This window comes from Megascapheus bottae, chromosome 26 (genome assembly GCF_031878675.1).
Source record: "Megascapheus bottae isolate mThoBot1 chromosome 26, mThoBot2.hap1, whole genome shotgun sequence".
Lineage (NCBI taxonomy): Eukaryota > Metazoa > Chordata > Mammalia > Rodentia > Geomyidae > Megascapheus > Megascapheus bottae.
The window spans coordinates 6,897,788-6,916,679 of NC_143534.1; the positions used below are offsets into that span (position 1 = coordinate 6,897,788).

The window sequence follows — 18,892 nt, forward strand, 5'->3', positions numbered from 1 at the left end:
TTATGCATGATCACATGTATACACAGAGCAGTTTTCTTTCTATTTACAGGCCAAAAATCTTTGGGGAAATACCTTCAACCCGTTGGGTAAATGCGCCGTTCATTAATCTTTAGAAAACAACAGGGAACAATCCCAGATGGGAAGTCAGAGCACTCAAAATGCTCTGAGGTTCATCTTACAGCCTCCTTTTTCAAGAGACTCTTTCTAATATTCTAATTCCAGCTCCACAACAACCAATGCAACTCAATGTCTTAAATGCAGCTCTTCCTCCTGCTAAGTTCATTTATCCATGACAGAAAACATTTCTGCCTTTCAGCAAAATGGGAAGAAAGTGGCTTATTCTCCTCCTGCTTGCACCAAAGAAAATATGGCAAAGTTGTCACAATTTATAAAAAGTTGTCACTTCCTATCAGGAGGAAGGAGGTGATGTACCACACAGGACTGTCACAGCAAGGCACGTGCTGACTGTAAACCTCCCATCATTAGCAGCTGTGATCTGGTGGAGCTGAAACCCAGTTCAGACAGCCACTTCCTCATTAGAAGCTGCTGTGTAAGATTCTGCTATGGAACTCCCTGCCATCTCTGATATAAGATGTAATGCTTTGCCTTTACAATTCAGCAAGGCTGGAATTGCTCTGTGTCTGTGTTGATTATATCAGGCTGGATTTAATAAAAGCTCTGATCGACTTGGTAACATGAAAATAAGTGCCAACATTTGCAAAATGAACTCTCCCTGTCATGGAGCAAGGTTCTGGCTGATTTAGGAAGAGGAGAGCTCTTAATGCAATTTAAGAGTTTTGTACTTTCACTATGTCAGCATCCGTGAAGTGTTGCCTAGGTGGTATTGAATCCTTCAAAAAAGCTTAAGATTTTTAACACCCCTAAAGTGACCTTAGAAGGAAATGTCCTACATTGACTGGCCACTTCCTCTTTTCAGAAAACAGAGAAATGAAGAATGCTAAAAAACAATTTGCTGCTGAGGTATGGATGAAGCTCATTTAAGTATCACTTGGATTTTATGCAAATGAAGCCTCTTTTTGTTTACATATATTCTCTCTACTCTTGTCATTGGCAGATCATCATAAGACCTTCAGTGATGTTTACAGAATCGAAATTATAAAGCTGTTCTAAGAAGAGTCTGGGGTGCTACGTGGGTGATTGGCAATGGATATGGAGTCAGAGTAACAGCCTAATATCTCACCATCTCTACCTGAAACTAGGATGAATAGAAGAAACTGGTACTGACCATAGAAATAATCAAGCATTTCCAATCTTCATTATAAACAGGGCAAGTGCCTTCTTTGAAGACTTCTCTAGACATCAGAAAGTGTTTGCTTTTTTTTTAAAGCACTATTTTTCAGATGCTCTATATAAATATTTTGGAAAAGTAATGTGAGAGTAGCTGAGTGTAGTGATGCACATCTGAAACTCCAGCTTCATCAAAAATATAAGTAGGAAGACTGTAGTCTAGGCCGGCCTGGGTAAAAAGCAAAACTATTTGAAAAAAAAAGAAACCACAAAGGTAAAAAGGGATGGAGATGTGGCTCAAATGGCAGAGTATCTGCCTACCAAGCACAAGTTCCTGAATTCAAATCCTTGTACTATAAAGAGAAAACATGTCCTGGGTGCTGATGAGTCATTCCTGTAATCCCAGCTACTCAAAGAAGCTGAGATCTGAGGATCACAGTTGGAAACCAGCCAGGGCAGGAAGGTCTCCAGTAAACTACTCAGATAACACCAGAATGGTGCTGTGGTGCTACTACTGGTAGAATGCTAGCCTTGAACAAAAGTAGCTCAGGGACAGAGTCCAGGCCCAGAGTTCAGGCCCCAAGAACGGCAAAAAATAAAATAGAAAACATGCACTGTATTCAGAAACTGCTTTGTTGAATGGTAACTCCTCTGTACAACTACTTAAAAGATAATAAAAATATTCGAAAAGAAAAGAAGATTTTAAAAAGTCAACCAGTATGCCTCTTTATTAGAACATAAACAAATATTGAAAGGCCATTCAGGACACCAACAATTATTCAACACAAAGTTATTATGACAAATTAATTTTTTCCTATGGACTTCCTCAGTAACCAAAGTTCAAGCACAGTATGGCTATTTCTGCTGTCCTTTTCAGAGGCATGAAACTTAAAGCCAAGGAAAACATATCATCTTTCCACTTAGCCTATTTCTAAATAAAAGAAGAACTGCATGTCAATTCAGAACCTACTGATGGCCATTTGATTTGACTCAAATCAAATAGATCAATTCCTGCTATCTTCACCAATTCTCTAAACCCAGAGGAGAGAACCTTGGTATTAAACAAAACTTGTCACAATATTGAACACTACTATTACTGAATATAATATAATAATGCAAAGGAATACCATTTTCTTATTTTTTTTCCTTTTTGAACCAATCTGTTGGTTCATACAGAAAGTAAGTTTCTATTCTGAATGGGTAAACTACCTTTAAAAACAAGTATCAGTTAAGTAAATCTTTTCATCTCAGAAAGCTTAAAGCTCACAGTAATTTTAAGATGTGGCAAAAATGATGGTATGTTTGCAAGTCACACACATAAGTGTATGTCATTCTGTAACAGCAGAAAATAATGGACTTCAAATTATTTCCTTTTCTCTGGGCTATGTCAAAATAAAGAATGAGAGCTTCCAACACAGCAGGTGAAATATCACAAAAGCTGTTGTTTCGGAACTGAAAACACTTACTTTGCCTTCAGTGTCTCCTCCTGAAAATTCCAGTGTGCATCTTCTACCAGCTGTAATTCTCTCAATACCCTTCCAGGCTTGTAGGCTGCATTGATTATCATGCTAAGAACCTGTTGGGGTAAAAATAAAAACAAACAAACAAATATATATATACACATACATATATATGTATGTATATATAACCTTAATGCACCTCAGTCTTGTTCATTCCTGGCGTAACAAGCACCTTTGAAAACCACTCCACTGACACTTCAGAGGTATTCTCTGGGCACTCTTGTTAAGTGAAGAGCTGTGATTAAGTCTGCTAGTAGACTCTGTGGGTTAATGTTGAGATGAATTGGCATGTAGTAATTCAAAAGGTGTAAAATCCACCACCCCTAGGGCTAGCTAGAGAAGCTGGGAGTGCCTAATAATCCTTGATAATTCTTGTAAAACAAAAAACAAAACAAAACAAAAAACTCGAGAGCCGGAAGTTTGGCCTAGTGGTTAAAGTGCTTGCCTAGCATGCATGAAGACCCGGGTTCGATTCCTCGGTACCACATACATAGAAAAAAGCTGGAAGTGGTGCTGAGGCTCAAGTGGTAGAGCTCTAACCTTGAGAAAGTCCAAGGACAGTGCTCAGGCCCTGAGCTCAAGCCCAGGACTGGCAAAAAAAAAAAAAAATGAAAAAAAAACAACAAAAAAAACCTCGAGTCTTGCCAAGGGCAGCTGTTTATTCTCTAGTAGCATGGTTCCCTGGGAGGGCAGGTGACTGAGAGTTTCATTCTACTTTGAAAGACAGTTCAAGAGGAACCAATGAAACTGAGACAAGATTGTCTGAAGTCTGGAGATATTTTGAGTATGCTGCTAGGGAACATAATGAATTATTTGAAAGTCATCTAATGCTTGACCATTTTACGAGGCAGCCTGGATCACCAGATGGACCATTCAATATCCTGTTTCCTCATTTCCAAGTCTTAAGTCCGAAAGAATAAACAGGTGGCTGCTGCCCACCAAGAGGCCTCTGCATTCACATTCTGAGCGCTGGACAGATGCAAAGCTATGAGTTATACTGGTTTTTGGTTGGGACCAGTCCAGCAAAAATGAAAAAAGAAGGAAATCGATGTGTGGTTAAGAACATAAATGGCCTGAATCACTTACTGACTGAACTCTGAAAACAACAAAGCTTGCTCATGTAACTCCAACGATACATTATACCCTACAGTCAGCATGGCAGTTGACTTTGGTCTGGATAGTGTTTTTGCCCCCTAACTACCCACCACAAAAGGCCCACCTCTGTCGTGGCACTTAACAGCTGGGACAATGCAATCCAGGCAGTTGTGGTGCACATATGTTTTCTATATTAGAATAATCATCTCATTTTACTGTTTACTGTCAGTACCATTTCAGAAACTTGAGTTTAAAAATAAAGCTAATTAGAACTGGCTGCAGTAACGCACCAAGTGTTTATCAACAGACAATAAAATTTCAACGGATTCTTCTCACTGTGATTAGCTGAGAAATCCCGAGAGTGACATGCTATTTGCCGCATACTGGAATACATTTTTGCGACTGTAAACAGAGCATGTCTTCACGAGTTCAGTTCAGCCTGAACTGAACCACAGGCAGCAATTAAAGCCTAAAGAGCACCTGATATTAAGGTTTCTTCCCACGGATTTTCCTGAGGTCACTTCATTCCCTTTCAAGCTCAACAAGAGCTCGGGAAATGTGGGGATTGTGAGCTGCTTCAGAGTTTCCGTGACATTATGTCCTAGTGTTTGCTGCTTACTCCGTGAAAGGAATTGAGGAGTCACAGGTCAGCCATCTAAACATGAAACTGGTATGAGGAGGTGCTGAGCATCCTCGAGTAGAAATCTACACTGGAGGACAGTGCTTCATTGGATCCTTGAAGTTGCAAGAAGCAAGTTGAGAGCACACTTCTACATGCATGTAGTGCATTATGAGAAAAAAGCAACCACTTTTGTTTTAGTTGGTCTGATCTTCGATCACATAGCAGTTCCACATTTTGCAGAAATGGCTCACAGCCCACAGCCTATATAAAACTTTCAAAATGGCTGTGTCTGGCCCTGGCAAGGCAGGTGGTCAATAAACCTAGAAGCTGTTTCCATAGCAAGACAAACTTCCATTAGGCAAATCATAAAAATAATGTAAATTTTGAGGGTCAAGCAAGGAAGCGCCAGCCCTTGTGAAGGCAACCAGGGTACAGGGTGCTGGCGACAGTGACAAGGGGAACAGGGTCCAGGTACAGGGAGGGTGATGAGGTAAGTGGCACTCAAAAGGACCCATTGAGCACAGACTGGAGTCTTTGAAACTGTGAGTCAAAAGAGACCTTTGCTCTCTCTAATTTGATTATCTCAGGTATTCTTACAGCGATGGAAAGCTGACTAATAAAATCTGGGATGTCTTCATCACCCACCCTTTCTTTGAAAGCATCCTTATCACAGAGATGGTTGAAAACCCTCCATACGAAAGCATCTTTCTCTCATCACATTCTTGCCGATTGCTTTACTGTTAGTATAACACTTATGCATTTACTGTCCACCCTCCTACACCACAGGCACCCAGAAATCAGACTTCATACTGCAGCCTTCCCAGTATCAGGAGCTGTAACTGACAGCAGCAGTTGTATCTACGTGATTTAAAGAAAGTACTTGTGAGAAGACTTTCAGTAAGTGCCCATGAGTGAAGATAAAATTATTTTCTCTTCACTAAAACTGAAGGACTGATTCATTCCCAGAATTCATCGGACACCATCTAATCTATGTGAATGGAGGTCCAGTCGACAGCTTTTGTTACTGATCCTCATTGCTTACAGAATCCTATTGTGGCATATCACTGAAAAACGTCAACAAAGGTCTTATCTTCTTTAATAGCAGAGAAGGTCCTATAACACAGTTTGTGGTTTTCTCCTGCCCTTCTTCCCAAACATCCTCTGGTACCTAGCACCCGACACTCTCCTGCCTCACAGGCTGGGCAAGAGTGTCATGGTTGATGTGCAAACTTGAGCCGGGCACATTATTCACAATAGGATACAAATCAACATCTACTCGAGGCAGCAAGCAAAGCACAACAGAATGCATTTGAGGGATGCTCTGCATTAGATTTTGGTTTTGATATGGGGCTTCACGGAGGGTCAGCGGGGCAAGATTTTCCCTCTGTCTGGTGTGATCTGCCAAAATCTTTCATATGAGATGCTGAATCCTCAACTCAACCTCCCTCCATTCTACTGACAAACCTATGGCTGCTCTCAACGTACCAGCTACCCTCAGGGTTAGTATCCAGGGATGGAAGTAAATGGCTAAATGGACGATGATGTGCAGAAATAACAAACAATGAGTGAAGGGAAATTTCAAACCACTGGCTCTCACTTGAGAGACCAGACTGAAGGTGATCCATCACATAAACACCTGAGGCTGGTGTCTATGATGGGGCCAGGTGAGGCTCAGTGAGCAAATGCGGCTCCAGTCTCCTGGACCCACCAAGATCTCCTTGGCATCTATATGTCCTTGTCAGTAAGGCAGTGCAGGGTGAGTCTGGGGCCTGGGCGAGGGGCGTATACCCGCCTTTCCTCTTTCTGCTTCCGGAAGATCTATGTTCCAACGCTCTGCTAACCCAGATGGCTAATGTCTGTCATCTCCCCAGAGGAGTCTCAAAGCCAGAGACAATGCCACTGAGAAAGGGCTGAAGCAGGCATGCAGTAAACCAGCATCTAGAATAAAGGAGGAGGCCCGGGACGGGGGGCAATTCTCTGGGAAGACGAAATTCTGTTCTCCTTGCTTGCTATAAAAGCACCCACAATGGTATCGGGTTCCAGGTTTTAAAATTTCATACAGCTATTTTCTGACTCTCAGGGACACAAAACTGAAGCACTGCTCTAACACAGCCATGTGCATCTTCCACCTGTGTAACTGTACTTGTGTGGGCCTGTTAGACTCTAAAGAGGGGGAAGAGCAGGCCCCTCCTCTCTGTAGCACATGGAGGTACAGATCATACAAGTTATTCTCCAGGACTCCAAGCTCCAGCATGGTGCCTGGCATAATAATTACTTAGAACCTGGAGGAATTAATGAATAGAGAGATTATGTTCCCTTTACCAATGGGCTCCTCGAGTCGATAATTATCTACTGGATGCTGAATGACTGAGCACCTTGGTATGTGAATCCCTAGAGAGGTTGCAAATAAATAAAAAGAAATACATACAAACCAGTGCTGGCTTCCCCAGTCCCCACATCGTTGACTTCTGTGGAAGCAGGGACAGAGATGATAAAGAAGATAGGTCTGAGAGCTAGGGATAGAGACAATGATGGACAGATGTTGCAGAGATCGATAGACAGATGGTAAAGAAGACAGAAAGATGATAGACATGGAAAGATAGATGATGGGAATAGACAGGTAGGAGAGGGAGACAGATGCAAGAGTTACAGACTGGCAGATTTACAGTCAGTCAGACAGACAGACAGACAGAGTGGTTGAGATAGAAGAGTGTATTTATCTGTATTTTTTTTTCAGCCAGAAGCAAGATTTCCACTTTGGTAGAGCTGACACAATATTGAGCCTCATTTCTTTTGCCTTACTCTGTCACATAGGCCTCAGTATCATGAGTGAGTAGAAAGGTCTCATTGCCTCCCTAGCAATCTCAACTCATGGGCATGGGATGTTATCCTGTGAGAAGGGACAAGCTCACAGAAACTGGTGACATCACTACATTTCCTGCAACCTACCGGCACCACTTACCTTTCTCTGAACTTTCTTTTAAGTACCAGAAGGAAGAAAAGGAGTCACAAACAACAACCAAACTTTCACCTTCCAATAGAAAGCACACAGTTTGTTTGTTTCCCCTGTCACCATCTTCCTCTTAACCTGGGTTCTGTGTGGACACATAGTAGGTATCTGCAGAACCAATGCAATCACACAGTGACACTCAGCTGGCCACGGCTACAGACGATGTGGACAAAGTGGAAAAGGCCTCCTAGAGCTTTCCCAGGCAAAATGATACTCATTTTTTTGCATAGAATATATTGCATACGTCCAAATGTGTGAAGCCAAATAGCTACTTCTAAGGAAGGAAAACCATAGATGTTCCCCCAAATTTCTGTATATTCCCACAAAGCATTCATCCAAATCTATTAGGTTGTTGTACTATTTCCCATTAATGCAGGGAAGAATGTCTACCTATTGGACTGTGAGTCTTCCTGAGCAAGAGTGTGTTACTTCTCTATCTTGTGTCTCTAGCTTTCAGCCCTCAGTATGAGAAAAAGGAAGTGCTCCCTAAGTGTCAAATGAATGAACTTGTCCTCTGGTATTCGCTACAGGACCTGTCCACGTCGTAAATAAAGATGCTGGTGAAATGAGGTAACCAAGCTCAGGGTAGGGCAGGTACCTTACCTCTTTAAGCACCAGCACACACTTGCCAGGACCCACTGATTGAGGTAGCTCTGCAATCCTTCCTTTGTTCAGATAGGGGCCAGAAAAACACCGATGGTTGATGAAGAGCTGTGGGCAGCCGTACTTCCCATTGACGGTTCCTGGGAGGGGAAGAACAAGATGGTGGATGCTTAGGATTGCAAACAAATGCTAAGGCCACCTCAAGAAGCTTCTGAAGATGGATTGATGAGAGATCTGGAGTTAGTGAAGAAAGGGGACTCTAAGTAGTCCCAGAAAAGACGAGGTCCTGCATCACTGCAATGCTAATTTAGGAGATGTCTCTTGAGCTCCAAGTTGTGGCAGAGAAGTAGAGAAAAACAAATGATTTCTTCTCTCAAGACAGCTTCATTATTTCCTAACATCCGGACATTTTATGCCCCTAAAAATATCTTAGAAGTTCTGATCTTTTCCTGACATATAAACAAACTTCCCTGTGAGTGCGAGGTATTTCAGACATGTAAAAAGAAACAGTACGGCAACAACAATCTGGGCATCACTAAACAACTCCAAGACAAACAACTACACTCAGAAAGCTTTTCACTTTACAAAAGTGGGATTCACTTTACCATATGGCAGTGTGGGATTCTGCCACAACCCATAGATCCTAATTCTAGAATTCAGGGTGAATCTCACTTTGTCTTAGAAGACAGAATTCATAATCACGTGTCACTTAATGTACAAATATGTATACTGTAAGATTTGATAGTCAAATCAGCTCCTGGGTGTCTTTGAAAGGTTATTATAAGATACAAAGACTTTCTACATTCTAAAACATATTATACATAATCGGCTATTGAAATTCAAAAGGTTTTAAGCAACTATTTAAAAATTTAAGTGGAATTGGTGATAAAATGTGAAGAAGAATTTGCCTAACAGTGATTATTTCAGACTTTCCTTTTCTGTATGATGGTCACTAACACATGGTACTAATCTGGAAATATGAATTTCCTTATCCAAGGAGCATATAGCTCCTTTTCCCACGGATTGGATCACCTGCCTAGAGCTACTGACCAAAAAGTAGAAAACAAATACAGAGAATTTTGACGTGTGTGTGTGTGTGTGTGTGTGTGTGTGTGTGTGTGGTGTATATTGATTCTGGGGCTCAGGGATAGTGTGTGTGTGTGTGTGTGTGTGTGTGTGTGTGTGTGTGTGTTCATGCTCAAGGCTAGTGTTCTACCACTTAGTCCACAGTCCAGTGCCACTTCTGGCTTTTAGGTAGTTATTGGAGACAAGAGTCGCACTGACTTTCCTATTCAGTGTGGCTTCAAACCATGATCCTGAAATCTTAACCTCCAATAGCATTCAGAAGAATTTCTTTTAATGGTATCTATTTGTTAATGAGTAATAACAGAGAAAAAGAAAATGGTCTGGAAGTCGACACATTCATGGTGACCTACGTACAGTTACAGGTACGTCTCACAGCTATGCATCGGGAAGAGCCAGGGATCCACATACCTGGATTGTCCAGGTGAGAATATAAACAAAGGTCATGAGGTAATTTCTCAACAGGCACTGTGGATGGCAATCTGTGGATAAAGAAAACAACAACAAAATATCATTGAACACAAATGTAAGAAGAAAGTAGGACATAAATCAAAAGTAAGAGCATTGTACAATGGGATATGTGCACAGGCCCAGCAACAAAACCAGCAAGACCAGTTTTTAAAAAAGAAAAGAAAAAGACTTCTTCTCAGATGTTTTAATGACCCTAAGCAAGCTGTGCCTGAGTGGCTTGCCTGCTCAGTGAGTTTCTTGTTGCTGGGCTTGTCTTGTTACAGAACTGTACTTAATGTTCTAAGATTTGACTCAAAGTCAGGCTTTATGGCTTGTCTAATTGGTAACCACCACTTTCTGGTCACTTGGGACTCCTGACCTCTAGATCTGTCTGGGTTATGGCCACACCAAAAACAAGACCTTAATATAAAAGTCACAAACGGATGATTTTTCAAATGTGAAGTCATTTTTGTTTTTTTTTAAACAGGTTAGTTAAACAGTTGCTGAATACATTTGAAAGAATGTAGCCACGGAAGAAAAAAATTAAGTGAGTTGGGGAATGCAGGAGTCCCTAGGGTTAGCTGAATGTCAACTACGCAGTTATAAAACCACAGAAATGTAAAGTAAACAAATACTGGAGACCTGAGGTCTTACAGCAGTGTGGTCCTCTAACACATAGCACTGGCCTCTGTTAGAAATGCAGATTCTCAGGCATACCCTGGACCCCCTGAATCAGAGAAATATTGGGGGCAGGAGCCAGCCATGAGTGTTTCCTAACTGACTGATGCAGTTGGCCACTGAGAGTCATTAATCTAAGGGCTTCAAATTCAGATTCAATCTCAGGTCTATTACTAATCTCTACTTTATGTCAAGTAAATAAACCAGAGTCACTGCATTTAAAACTAAACATTGCCCGGCCCTGGTGACTCACACCTATAATCTTGGCTACTCAGAAAACTAAGATAGAATTAATGTGATGCAGTTAACCCAAACAGGAAAATCTAAGAGACTCTGAACTTTAACAACCAAAAAGCCTGAAGTGGAGCTGCGGCCCAAGTAGTAGAGGCTCTCACCCTGAGTTCAAGCCCCAGTACTGGCATATACAACAAAATGCACAAAAATACCCATAAAGCTGTTATTCTCATTAAAATAACACTGTATTTATTGTTTGATTTCCATGTATTTAAATTTAAACTTGAGAATCTGAAAAAAAAGCACTGTTTTCAGTTAACACTAAAGCCATATGTTTTTATTTACTTAAGAAACACAATCATTTTATATGGAATATGCATGTTGGTGCATTTTAAGTATTTTGAAGTACACAAAAGGCTTGCTAACCACTCCAACTTCAAAAACATATTTCCTCATAACACTTCGCTCTCACACCTTCTTTTCTCATTAAATTACAACCAAAAATGGGCGCCACCTTCTATCCTGTCAACAATTCAAAGCCCATAGTATGTTTTCACATGGTATTGAGTTCGATCTTCATCAAATTCAGAGAAATTTAATAAATGTGTTAATATTTAATAAAGATGAGAGTGCTGAGATGCAGAGGGATAAGTCAACCTGCTGGAGCTCATCTAGATGGAAAGTAGCAGAATTGGGTAACAATGAAGCCTTTCAGTGCTCAGGAAATTCAGGCCAGGGAAGGGGGTGAATACGTAAACTAGATTTGAACTGCAGTTTCCACTGAGGACTTGGGGGACACGAAGAGTCATTCTGGCCATGTGAAACACAGAGCAAAGCCACCACCCAGTGGCTTTTGCCTATAATTTTAGAAGGCTGAGATCTGAGGATAGCAGTTTGAAGCTTGCACAGGCAAGAAAGTCTACAGGACTCTTATATCCAATGAACCACCAAGAAGCCCAAAGCAGAGCTATGGCTAAAGTGATGGAGTGGTCACCCTTGATCTGAAAAACTAAGGAACAGTACCTAAACCCTAAATTTAAGCCCCTGCATTTTTCTTGTGTACAAGAAAAATAAAAGTGGAAAAATTCAATTTTGGATTGTAAATTCTTCAGAGCAGGCACTGTGCCCTGCACATAATAGATGTTCAATATTTATTAAGTGTGTGCTATTTGTTACTTGCTTACTTGTGTGCTATTTGTCAGGAAACTCTCATTAAAAACAGCCACTTCCATTCATCTACAAAGGTACTTCCCAATTTATCATGCACATTTTGGAGAACAAAACAAAAAGAAAAACCAACATACTTTTTTTCTGGCTGCACAACTGCAATTTTTCTCTTCATTTGTGCTATAAAGGAAATAAGAATAACAAGAAAGCAGGGCTTAGTATAATAGTAGGCCCATTTAAAAATACTATTTAAACACGGAAAAGTTATTTCAGTCAAGCCCCACTTTCATGTAAATTTATCATAAAACAGATATGGATTCACTGAACATAAGATCTTAATAAAATTTAGCACATTTAATCTGACCACTGTGACACTGTGGCTCTGCTTACTTGGGACAAAAAGGAGCTCTCATACTGCACTTCACATAAATGTACATTAACTCTTCCATGTACGATTACCCAAAATTATTTTTCCCCACAGAAATTGTGATTAAGACAAATACAATTCTTATAACAATGAACTCCCAAATTAGCCTGAAAAAGAATGCACTTAAAACAAAACACTAAGTTTCAGGAAGGACAGTTAGTGCTTAGCCAAATATTGACCAAAAAATGACATTTTATCTTCCTAATTGATTAGAATCACCTTAACAAAAACAGACTAGGGCTCTTGGCACAATCTTGACACAGCTAATCCTGCATCTTCCAACATAAGCGTAAATAGGTTTTCTTGAAACTTCTAAAGCTGGTGGGACAGAGAAGAAGTTTGCTTCCTTAAAGCAAAAAAGCAAACAAACAAACAAAAATAAATGGGAAAATCAACAAGAGAAATACCCAATAAAATTTCATCCATTGTTTGGTATTCTGTTCCAGTTATTCATATGCAAAGTATATGAATACTATAACTTTCACATAAGGTAAATGAAAGTATAACTTTTCATCATCCTCATACAGATCCTGTGCCATCTTGATGGGAGCCAAATCACAACAGACCCAGAAGCAATGTGGGAAGTAATGAGGAAACACTATTGCATATGCATTGACCAATGCATTGACCCATGTGATTTTACTCCAAAAAACAAAAGCACCTGCAGCCTTCCAGCTTCCTTTGCTTCCAGGGAGGGAATGGAGAAAACCCAGCAAAGGGTTGCTGGGCACTGGTGACTCATGTCTGTAATCATAGCTACTTGGGAGGCTAAGATCAGCCTACGGCCAGTATAAGCATACATGTGTGAGATTCCTCAACCAAGAGGCAGCTACAGCGGCACAGGCCTGTCATCTCAGCAGCACAGAAAGCTGAGATTAGGAGGGTAACAGTTCCAGGTCAGTCCTGACAGACAAATTCTCAAGACTTCATCTCAACAGAAAAAAGCTGGGTGAGGTGGTATGTGACTGTCATCTTGGTGGCCTAGAAGAATGGCCTAGAATAGTGGCTCATGATCCAGTAATTGAGCCCAGGCTGATAGTGGGACCTTGTCTCAAATATAGCCAGTCAAGGTTGCTGGTGGTAGCTCACACCTGTAATCTTAGCTACTTAAGAGGCTGAGATCTAAGGATCTTGGTTCAAAGCCAGCCCAGACAGGATCTCCAATTAATATCCAGAAAACTGGAAGTGGCACTGTGGCTCAAAGTGGCATAATACAAACCTTGAGCAAAAGAGCTCAAGGACTGTGTCCAGGCCCAGAGTTTAAGTTCCATGACTGGGAAAAAAAAAGTCATAAAGGGCTGGAGGCGTGATTCCTGACAAGCCCAAGGTTCTGTGTCCAAACCCTAGAATATGTAATAAACTAACAAATAAATAAATATTCTAACTCTGAATATAGAATACTGATTCTTAGTAATACCTCTCTCCACCCACCCACCCTCTCAAAATGATCCAAACTCTTTGCCTACTAAGGTAGTTCTGCCAGGAGTCAGTATGAGAGAGCAGGGAATAGGAGTGATCTATGATGGGGATCTGTTTACAGCTAAGTCCTAGAAACATTAAGAAGTGTGACACAGAATTGGTTTCAAGAAAGTAACAGAGCTGGCACTCGATATCCATAAGCGAACTACTAGAAACATAATCTAACAAAATGTTGAAACCCATTATCGTTAAGGCTTCATGAATTTTAAGTAATACCCTTGATATACACGAGGGTAGAATAATAAATGCTAATAGGTATTAAGATAGAATTGTTTAAGCCATATGACTTGATAATGATCTATAATGGTATATATTAAAATTTTAGGGGAAAAGAATGGAAGGGGTGACATTGATCAAAATGCATTGTATTCTGACTTGTTAATAGTCTGACTTGTTAAATAGACACTCCTTTGTACAACTACTTCAAGATAATATTTAAGAGTAAAACAAAAAATGATTATTGCATCTATTTAAATGCACCTAAGTGTAAATTATGAATGTGTGTATATGGGTATGTGCTGAATTTGTCAATTATTAAAACTTGTTTGTTGTTTCTGGGCTCAAAAGGATATGAGATAATACACGTATTACTTATAAAGTCTAGTTGAAATCCCACCAATCACTTAGTGCTGAGTGTAGGTTTGATATTTACCTTAATAAATGACAAAGACCAACTATGAGTCTTTCAGGAGAAAATATATGAGGAAAATTTTTTTCAAAGGGCTGATAATACAAAAATTATGCTATTTGAGTATTTTCCCCAAATCAAAATAATGGCCTTCATATAAAACTGTTGGTAAAGATTTTGGATATGTTTTCCAATGGCTCTCTCTTTGCGAATTTCAACTGCCTTCTTAATTTTTCAACCTGTGGATGTATTTAAATGTCCTGTCCATCTCATGCAGATATTTAAAGTATACTCTCTGAAACATCTAAAAACCTCTGTTTGTATTCCCTGCCTATTTATAAATTGTCTGTTTCTTCAAGATCATAGATACTTTCCACCCTCTACAGGCCTCACTTACAGAATGTTTTGTGTGGTGCAGTCAAAGGGTAGGAATTGGCCTCACACCAGCCCACTGGAAAGATATCCATGGATTCCACATCGACAATGACCTCTGGGACAGGATTCTGCAGACCTGCATGGGGAGAGACAAGATAATAGGTACCAACAAAGAAAGAGAAGAAGATGTGGAGCGGGTGTGTAAGACAGAGGAACATATTGCTGTGATGGTGTCAACAACAATGATCACAGCATGGAAAATGTGGCTTTTTGGCAGTCAGTGGTCTTCTGCTGGGCACCAGTGTTTGAATTACATAACAGACTACAAAGGGGGTTCAGATAAAAGTGAGTGTAGAGAAGTTGTGTTTCCCTGAAAATGGAGAGGAGAAAAACTCTTGGAAAGCCAGGACTGGATCCAGATATTGCAGAAGTGGTATTCCCTCTCCTAAGAGAAGCTAGGAAGCTTAGGAAATGTGGCAGCGAGTTGAGGGGCTGGGGTCGTGCAGATCATCACAACTAGTGCCCTGAATACCAAGTGCAGAAGCACTTTCAACTAAAAAGCCTACAGGCACAGCTCGGAGTAGCTACTACCTTGAGGCTCTGCTTTGAGGCAAAGCAGGGAAGGAGGGAGGGAGGGAAGGAGGAGGAGAGGGGGGGGAGAGAGAAGGAGAGAGGGAGAGAGGGAGGGGGGGAGGAAGGGAGGGAGGAAGGGAGGGAGGGAGGGAGGGAGGGAGGGAGGGGGAGAGAGAGAGAGAGAGAGAGAGAGAGAGAGAGAGAGAGAGAGAGAGAGAGAGAGAAGCAATTCCCCCAGTGAGGGATAGTGCCTCAGATTGAGCAGAGACACTCATTTTGAGCTCAGATTGTGATAGGCATCACACACTAGTTGTTTCTGCAGGATCCCTCGCCCCCCCTCATCTCTTCCTCATCATTACACAGGGTGTGTTCTTGTGATAAATCGGCATCGCAGCCAGGAAATTCTGAAGAGGACCAGAAATCTGGATTAAGCAATAACAAAAGTTTCAAGGCATGCCAGTTAAGGAGAGAAGTAATGTGGAATCTAGCCCATTAGTTACAAGAAAATCCTACACAAAATCGATAGTACTCAAGAGAATTTAAAAAAGAAAGAAAGAAAACACTTTGAGGGTAGAAATCTTGAACCAGGAATCAAAAGATAAGAGCTCTATTAACAGATAGTGACTCTTGGCCTCTGACCACTTAATCTAGAGTGCTTTGGTATCCTTGCTGAAGACGTGGATAAAAACACCAAGAAAACTCAGTCACACGAGCATGTCATCACGCAACATCTGATGAATTTTATCTCATATCTCCTCATCTCCCCTGAACTCTGAGACTACCAGAAACTAAGTAGCAATGTGCGACATAAAAGGCTCCTAACTTAATATCAGTTCCATGAATCCCAACTTCTGATCCTAAGGAAGAAACTGAGTATGTCATTGACTAATGAAGACTCCTAATTTAATATTTAACCAACATGTTAATTAATATTAATTTCCCCTTTGATGATTGAATTTCCTATTAAAATTAACTCCCCATTTGCTGATTCTGTGATCTGAAGGGCATGTAAATTGAAGAAATGGAAGGAGGTCCATAGGGCTTATTTTTCAATGAAGATAAGTCGTTTCTGCCTCATATTGTATGATTTTAAGTAATAGAGAATAATATTCAAAATGAGTCATTAAAAAACAGACTAAAAGGTAAAAAAAAATTCCCAGTATTAGTGAAATGAATAAGATCACATAAAAGTGACTGAAGGTATATAATTCACCAGAGCTCCAACAGAAAGAGCCATTGGATATATTCCCTAATTTTCTCCTTTGTGGAGTCATGAAAATGTCATTTGTTTCTCAGAAATTTTATCAAAATGTTAAATCCAACTGCTAGAAACAGCTGTATTCCAAGATTTATGTTTAGCTATAAAGAAAATGAAAAGCAGCACTTCAAAGGAAGCATAACGTAGACTACATAGCTTAAAAGTTCCATCCCAAATGTTGACTTTTATGTCTGATTGCTCTGTTAGGTCAAACATCACTTCATATTAATGCTTTCATATATACACTTCTGTGCAATGTGTACACTCATAAGTCATTGCAGATGCCTTTACAATACTTTCAAATTTTCTGATCAGGCTTCTTGCCCAATTAAGCAAATTATGTATAAGTTAAAGAGGTGTCAGCTACCCTTTCCTCCAAAAGGTATAGTCATGCTTTTCTCTTACCTCAAACCTATTTATTACATAAGAACCAATGGGAATGTGGCTGGATTCATCACTCGGGCAAGTTTTACCAACCCCAAAGTTTTGAAATCCTATTATGAATGCCATATATCAGTTCTTTATTTCCTTTTATAAACTTTACAAATCTAGATACATCTGGACCAACTCTGAATAGCCTTTTAAATAACACTCTTGTGTTCCAAGATTTGGGGGTTCACAGTTTACAAAACAATGCATTCAAAATGTGTGCAATGCACCTTTTGCTTATTCTAGGACTACCAATATTACATGTGAAAAGTCAGATATTTCATTAACACTAACAGATATCATGTTTATCTTCTTTTTTGTGATTTTTTTAAAAAATTAAGTAGTTGTACAAATAAGTTACAACTCCATAAGTCAGGCTAAGAGTATAATGCTTCTTGATCAGCATTACTCTTTCTATCATTCCTTCCTCATATGTATCATTTTATAGAAAACTCCTTCATGAAAAGCACAGAACCATCCTCAATCTCAGCCTCCATCTACATCCTGTCAGTCTGAGCGAGCCTACCTGAACAATTCTTATTCAGAACATCTCAAAACCCAGCAGGAAGCTGACAATCCCTTCATCAAAAAAGGGTAACTTCAAATGATTGATTATCATGCAAAAAAGAATGAGAAACCCCTTTATATAAATTAAAGGTCTCTAAACATAAGAAAATACAGGGTGCAGAAAGAATCTTATACTTCAAGAATAGACTGTCTACTGCAGTCTGTTTTAAATGAGAGAATAGCATATACTTGTATGTGCAGAAAGTAAGTTTGCAAAGATACACAACCCATGAACACACTGGGTGTCAGTGGGAAAGAAACAAGGGGGTAAAGGATGGGTGTGTAAGAATGGGGGGGCGGGTTTGATTGTGACCAAAGATACATTGTGAACAAGCTGCCTGTTTTATTATCACAACCTGCTAGGTTTTTAGAATAACAGTACAACAAAAGAAATCCAGAGAAGAAAGGAAAAGTCTCATGCATACATACACACATACATACACACATACATACATACAAGCATTGTATCAACGCATACATAAATACAGCATTGCATAAATATGGCATGGCCATTGAGGGCCGTTTAATAAAGGGCATGTTCTCATAAAAGCAAGTATGGTAAAAGTGCCTTGCATTGCTTCGCTGCTAAAAGAAGTCTTTCCACACTTCCAGGGCAAATTCACAAGCCTATAAACTTGCGAGAATCACAATGGAACCCTTAAAATAGTCCTGCAATTTCCTATCTCTTCAGGACTTTGTCCTCAGGTCACCAGTCACCAGGCCTACTTGTCCTTGTGACTGCAGGGGCTCTGCTGGAGCTCAAAGCCACCAGCTGCACTGCGCGCATGTGGTAATAGAGTTGGTGCCCTGCTTTACCCACGCCATCAGAGGAGAATGCAAGATGGCACTGGGGACGTGTGAATGCCTTCCTAGCAACACAATCCCATCAAACTCCTAAAACCATGCAATTACTTCACGTGTAGCAAACTATAGAAGAGCGGGCAAACATGGGTGAGGTGGAGAGTTAGAGGTGCTTTGAGGGGTGCCACAGGCAGGAGGGATGTGAGAGGAGAAAAGCCAAGAGTCAACCAGAAGGAAAGCAAGTGACTTCCATTTTCTTTGGTAAGGGAATGGGAGGCTCTTCACATCAGGGAAAAGCTGGGATGGGAAGAATGGTGAGAAGCACATAAGGGAGCATGCTAACTGTGTGGATATCCTCCACAGAAAGCCAACAGGCTTAGCAAATGCTCGGGGGCTCAAGGATGTGACAGGAGAACTGGCAGGAAGAATAAATAGTAAGCCAGATTATCCAAGAGCGAGTGGGACATGGGAAGAGGGAGGTGCACACCTCGCATGCCACTGATGCCAAGCTACACGGAAGCTTTGTGAGTATCCTTATCCTACAGCCAACTTCCTAGAGAATACCAATGGGCAAAACCATAACTAGCAAGATCCGGGTGTTAGAGAAAACAGTATGAAAAACACAGCAGAAATGGAATTAAGTGT

The 18,892-nt window shown here is 40.4% G+C and overlaps 1 protein-coding gene across 2 annotated transcripts in view; it reads right to left on the bottom strand.

Moving 5' to 3' along the window:
• Sfmbt2 (Scm like with four mbt domains 2) overlaps positions 1 to 18,892 on the bottom strand; it is a 131,775-nt gene that overhangs the window by 12,801 nt on the left and 100,082 nt on the right. For both annotated transcript variants that reach the window (XM_090318857.1, XM_090318859.1), the window contains 5 exons: positions 14,642 to 14,755; positions 11,848 to 11,890; positions 9,593 to 9,663; positions 8,099 to 8,238; positions 2,715 to 2,824 (listed from right to left, as the gene is read on the bottom strand). In XM_090318857.1, coding sequence (XP_090174983.1) covers positions 2,715 to 2,824; positions 8,099 to 8,238; positions 9,593 to 9,663; positions 11,848 to 11,890; positions 14,642 to 14,755 — 478 coding nt within the window. The remainder of the gene's footprint in view (positions 1 to 2,714; positions 2,825 to 8,098; positions 8,239 to 9,592; positions 9,664 to 11,847; positions 11,891 to 14,641; positions 14,756 to 18,892) is intronic.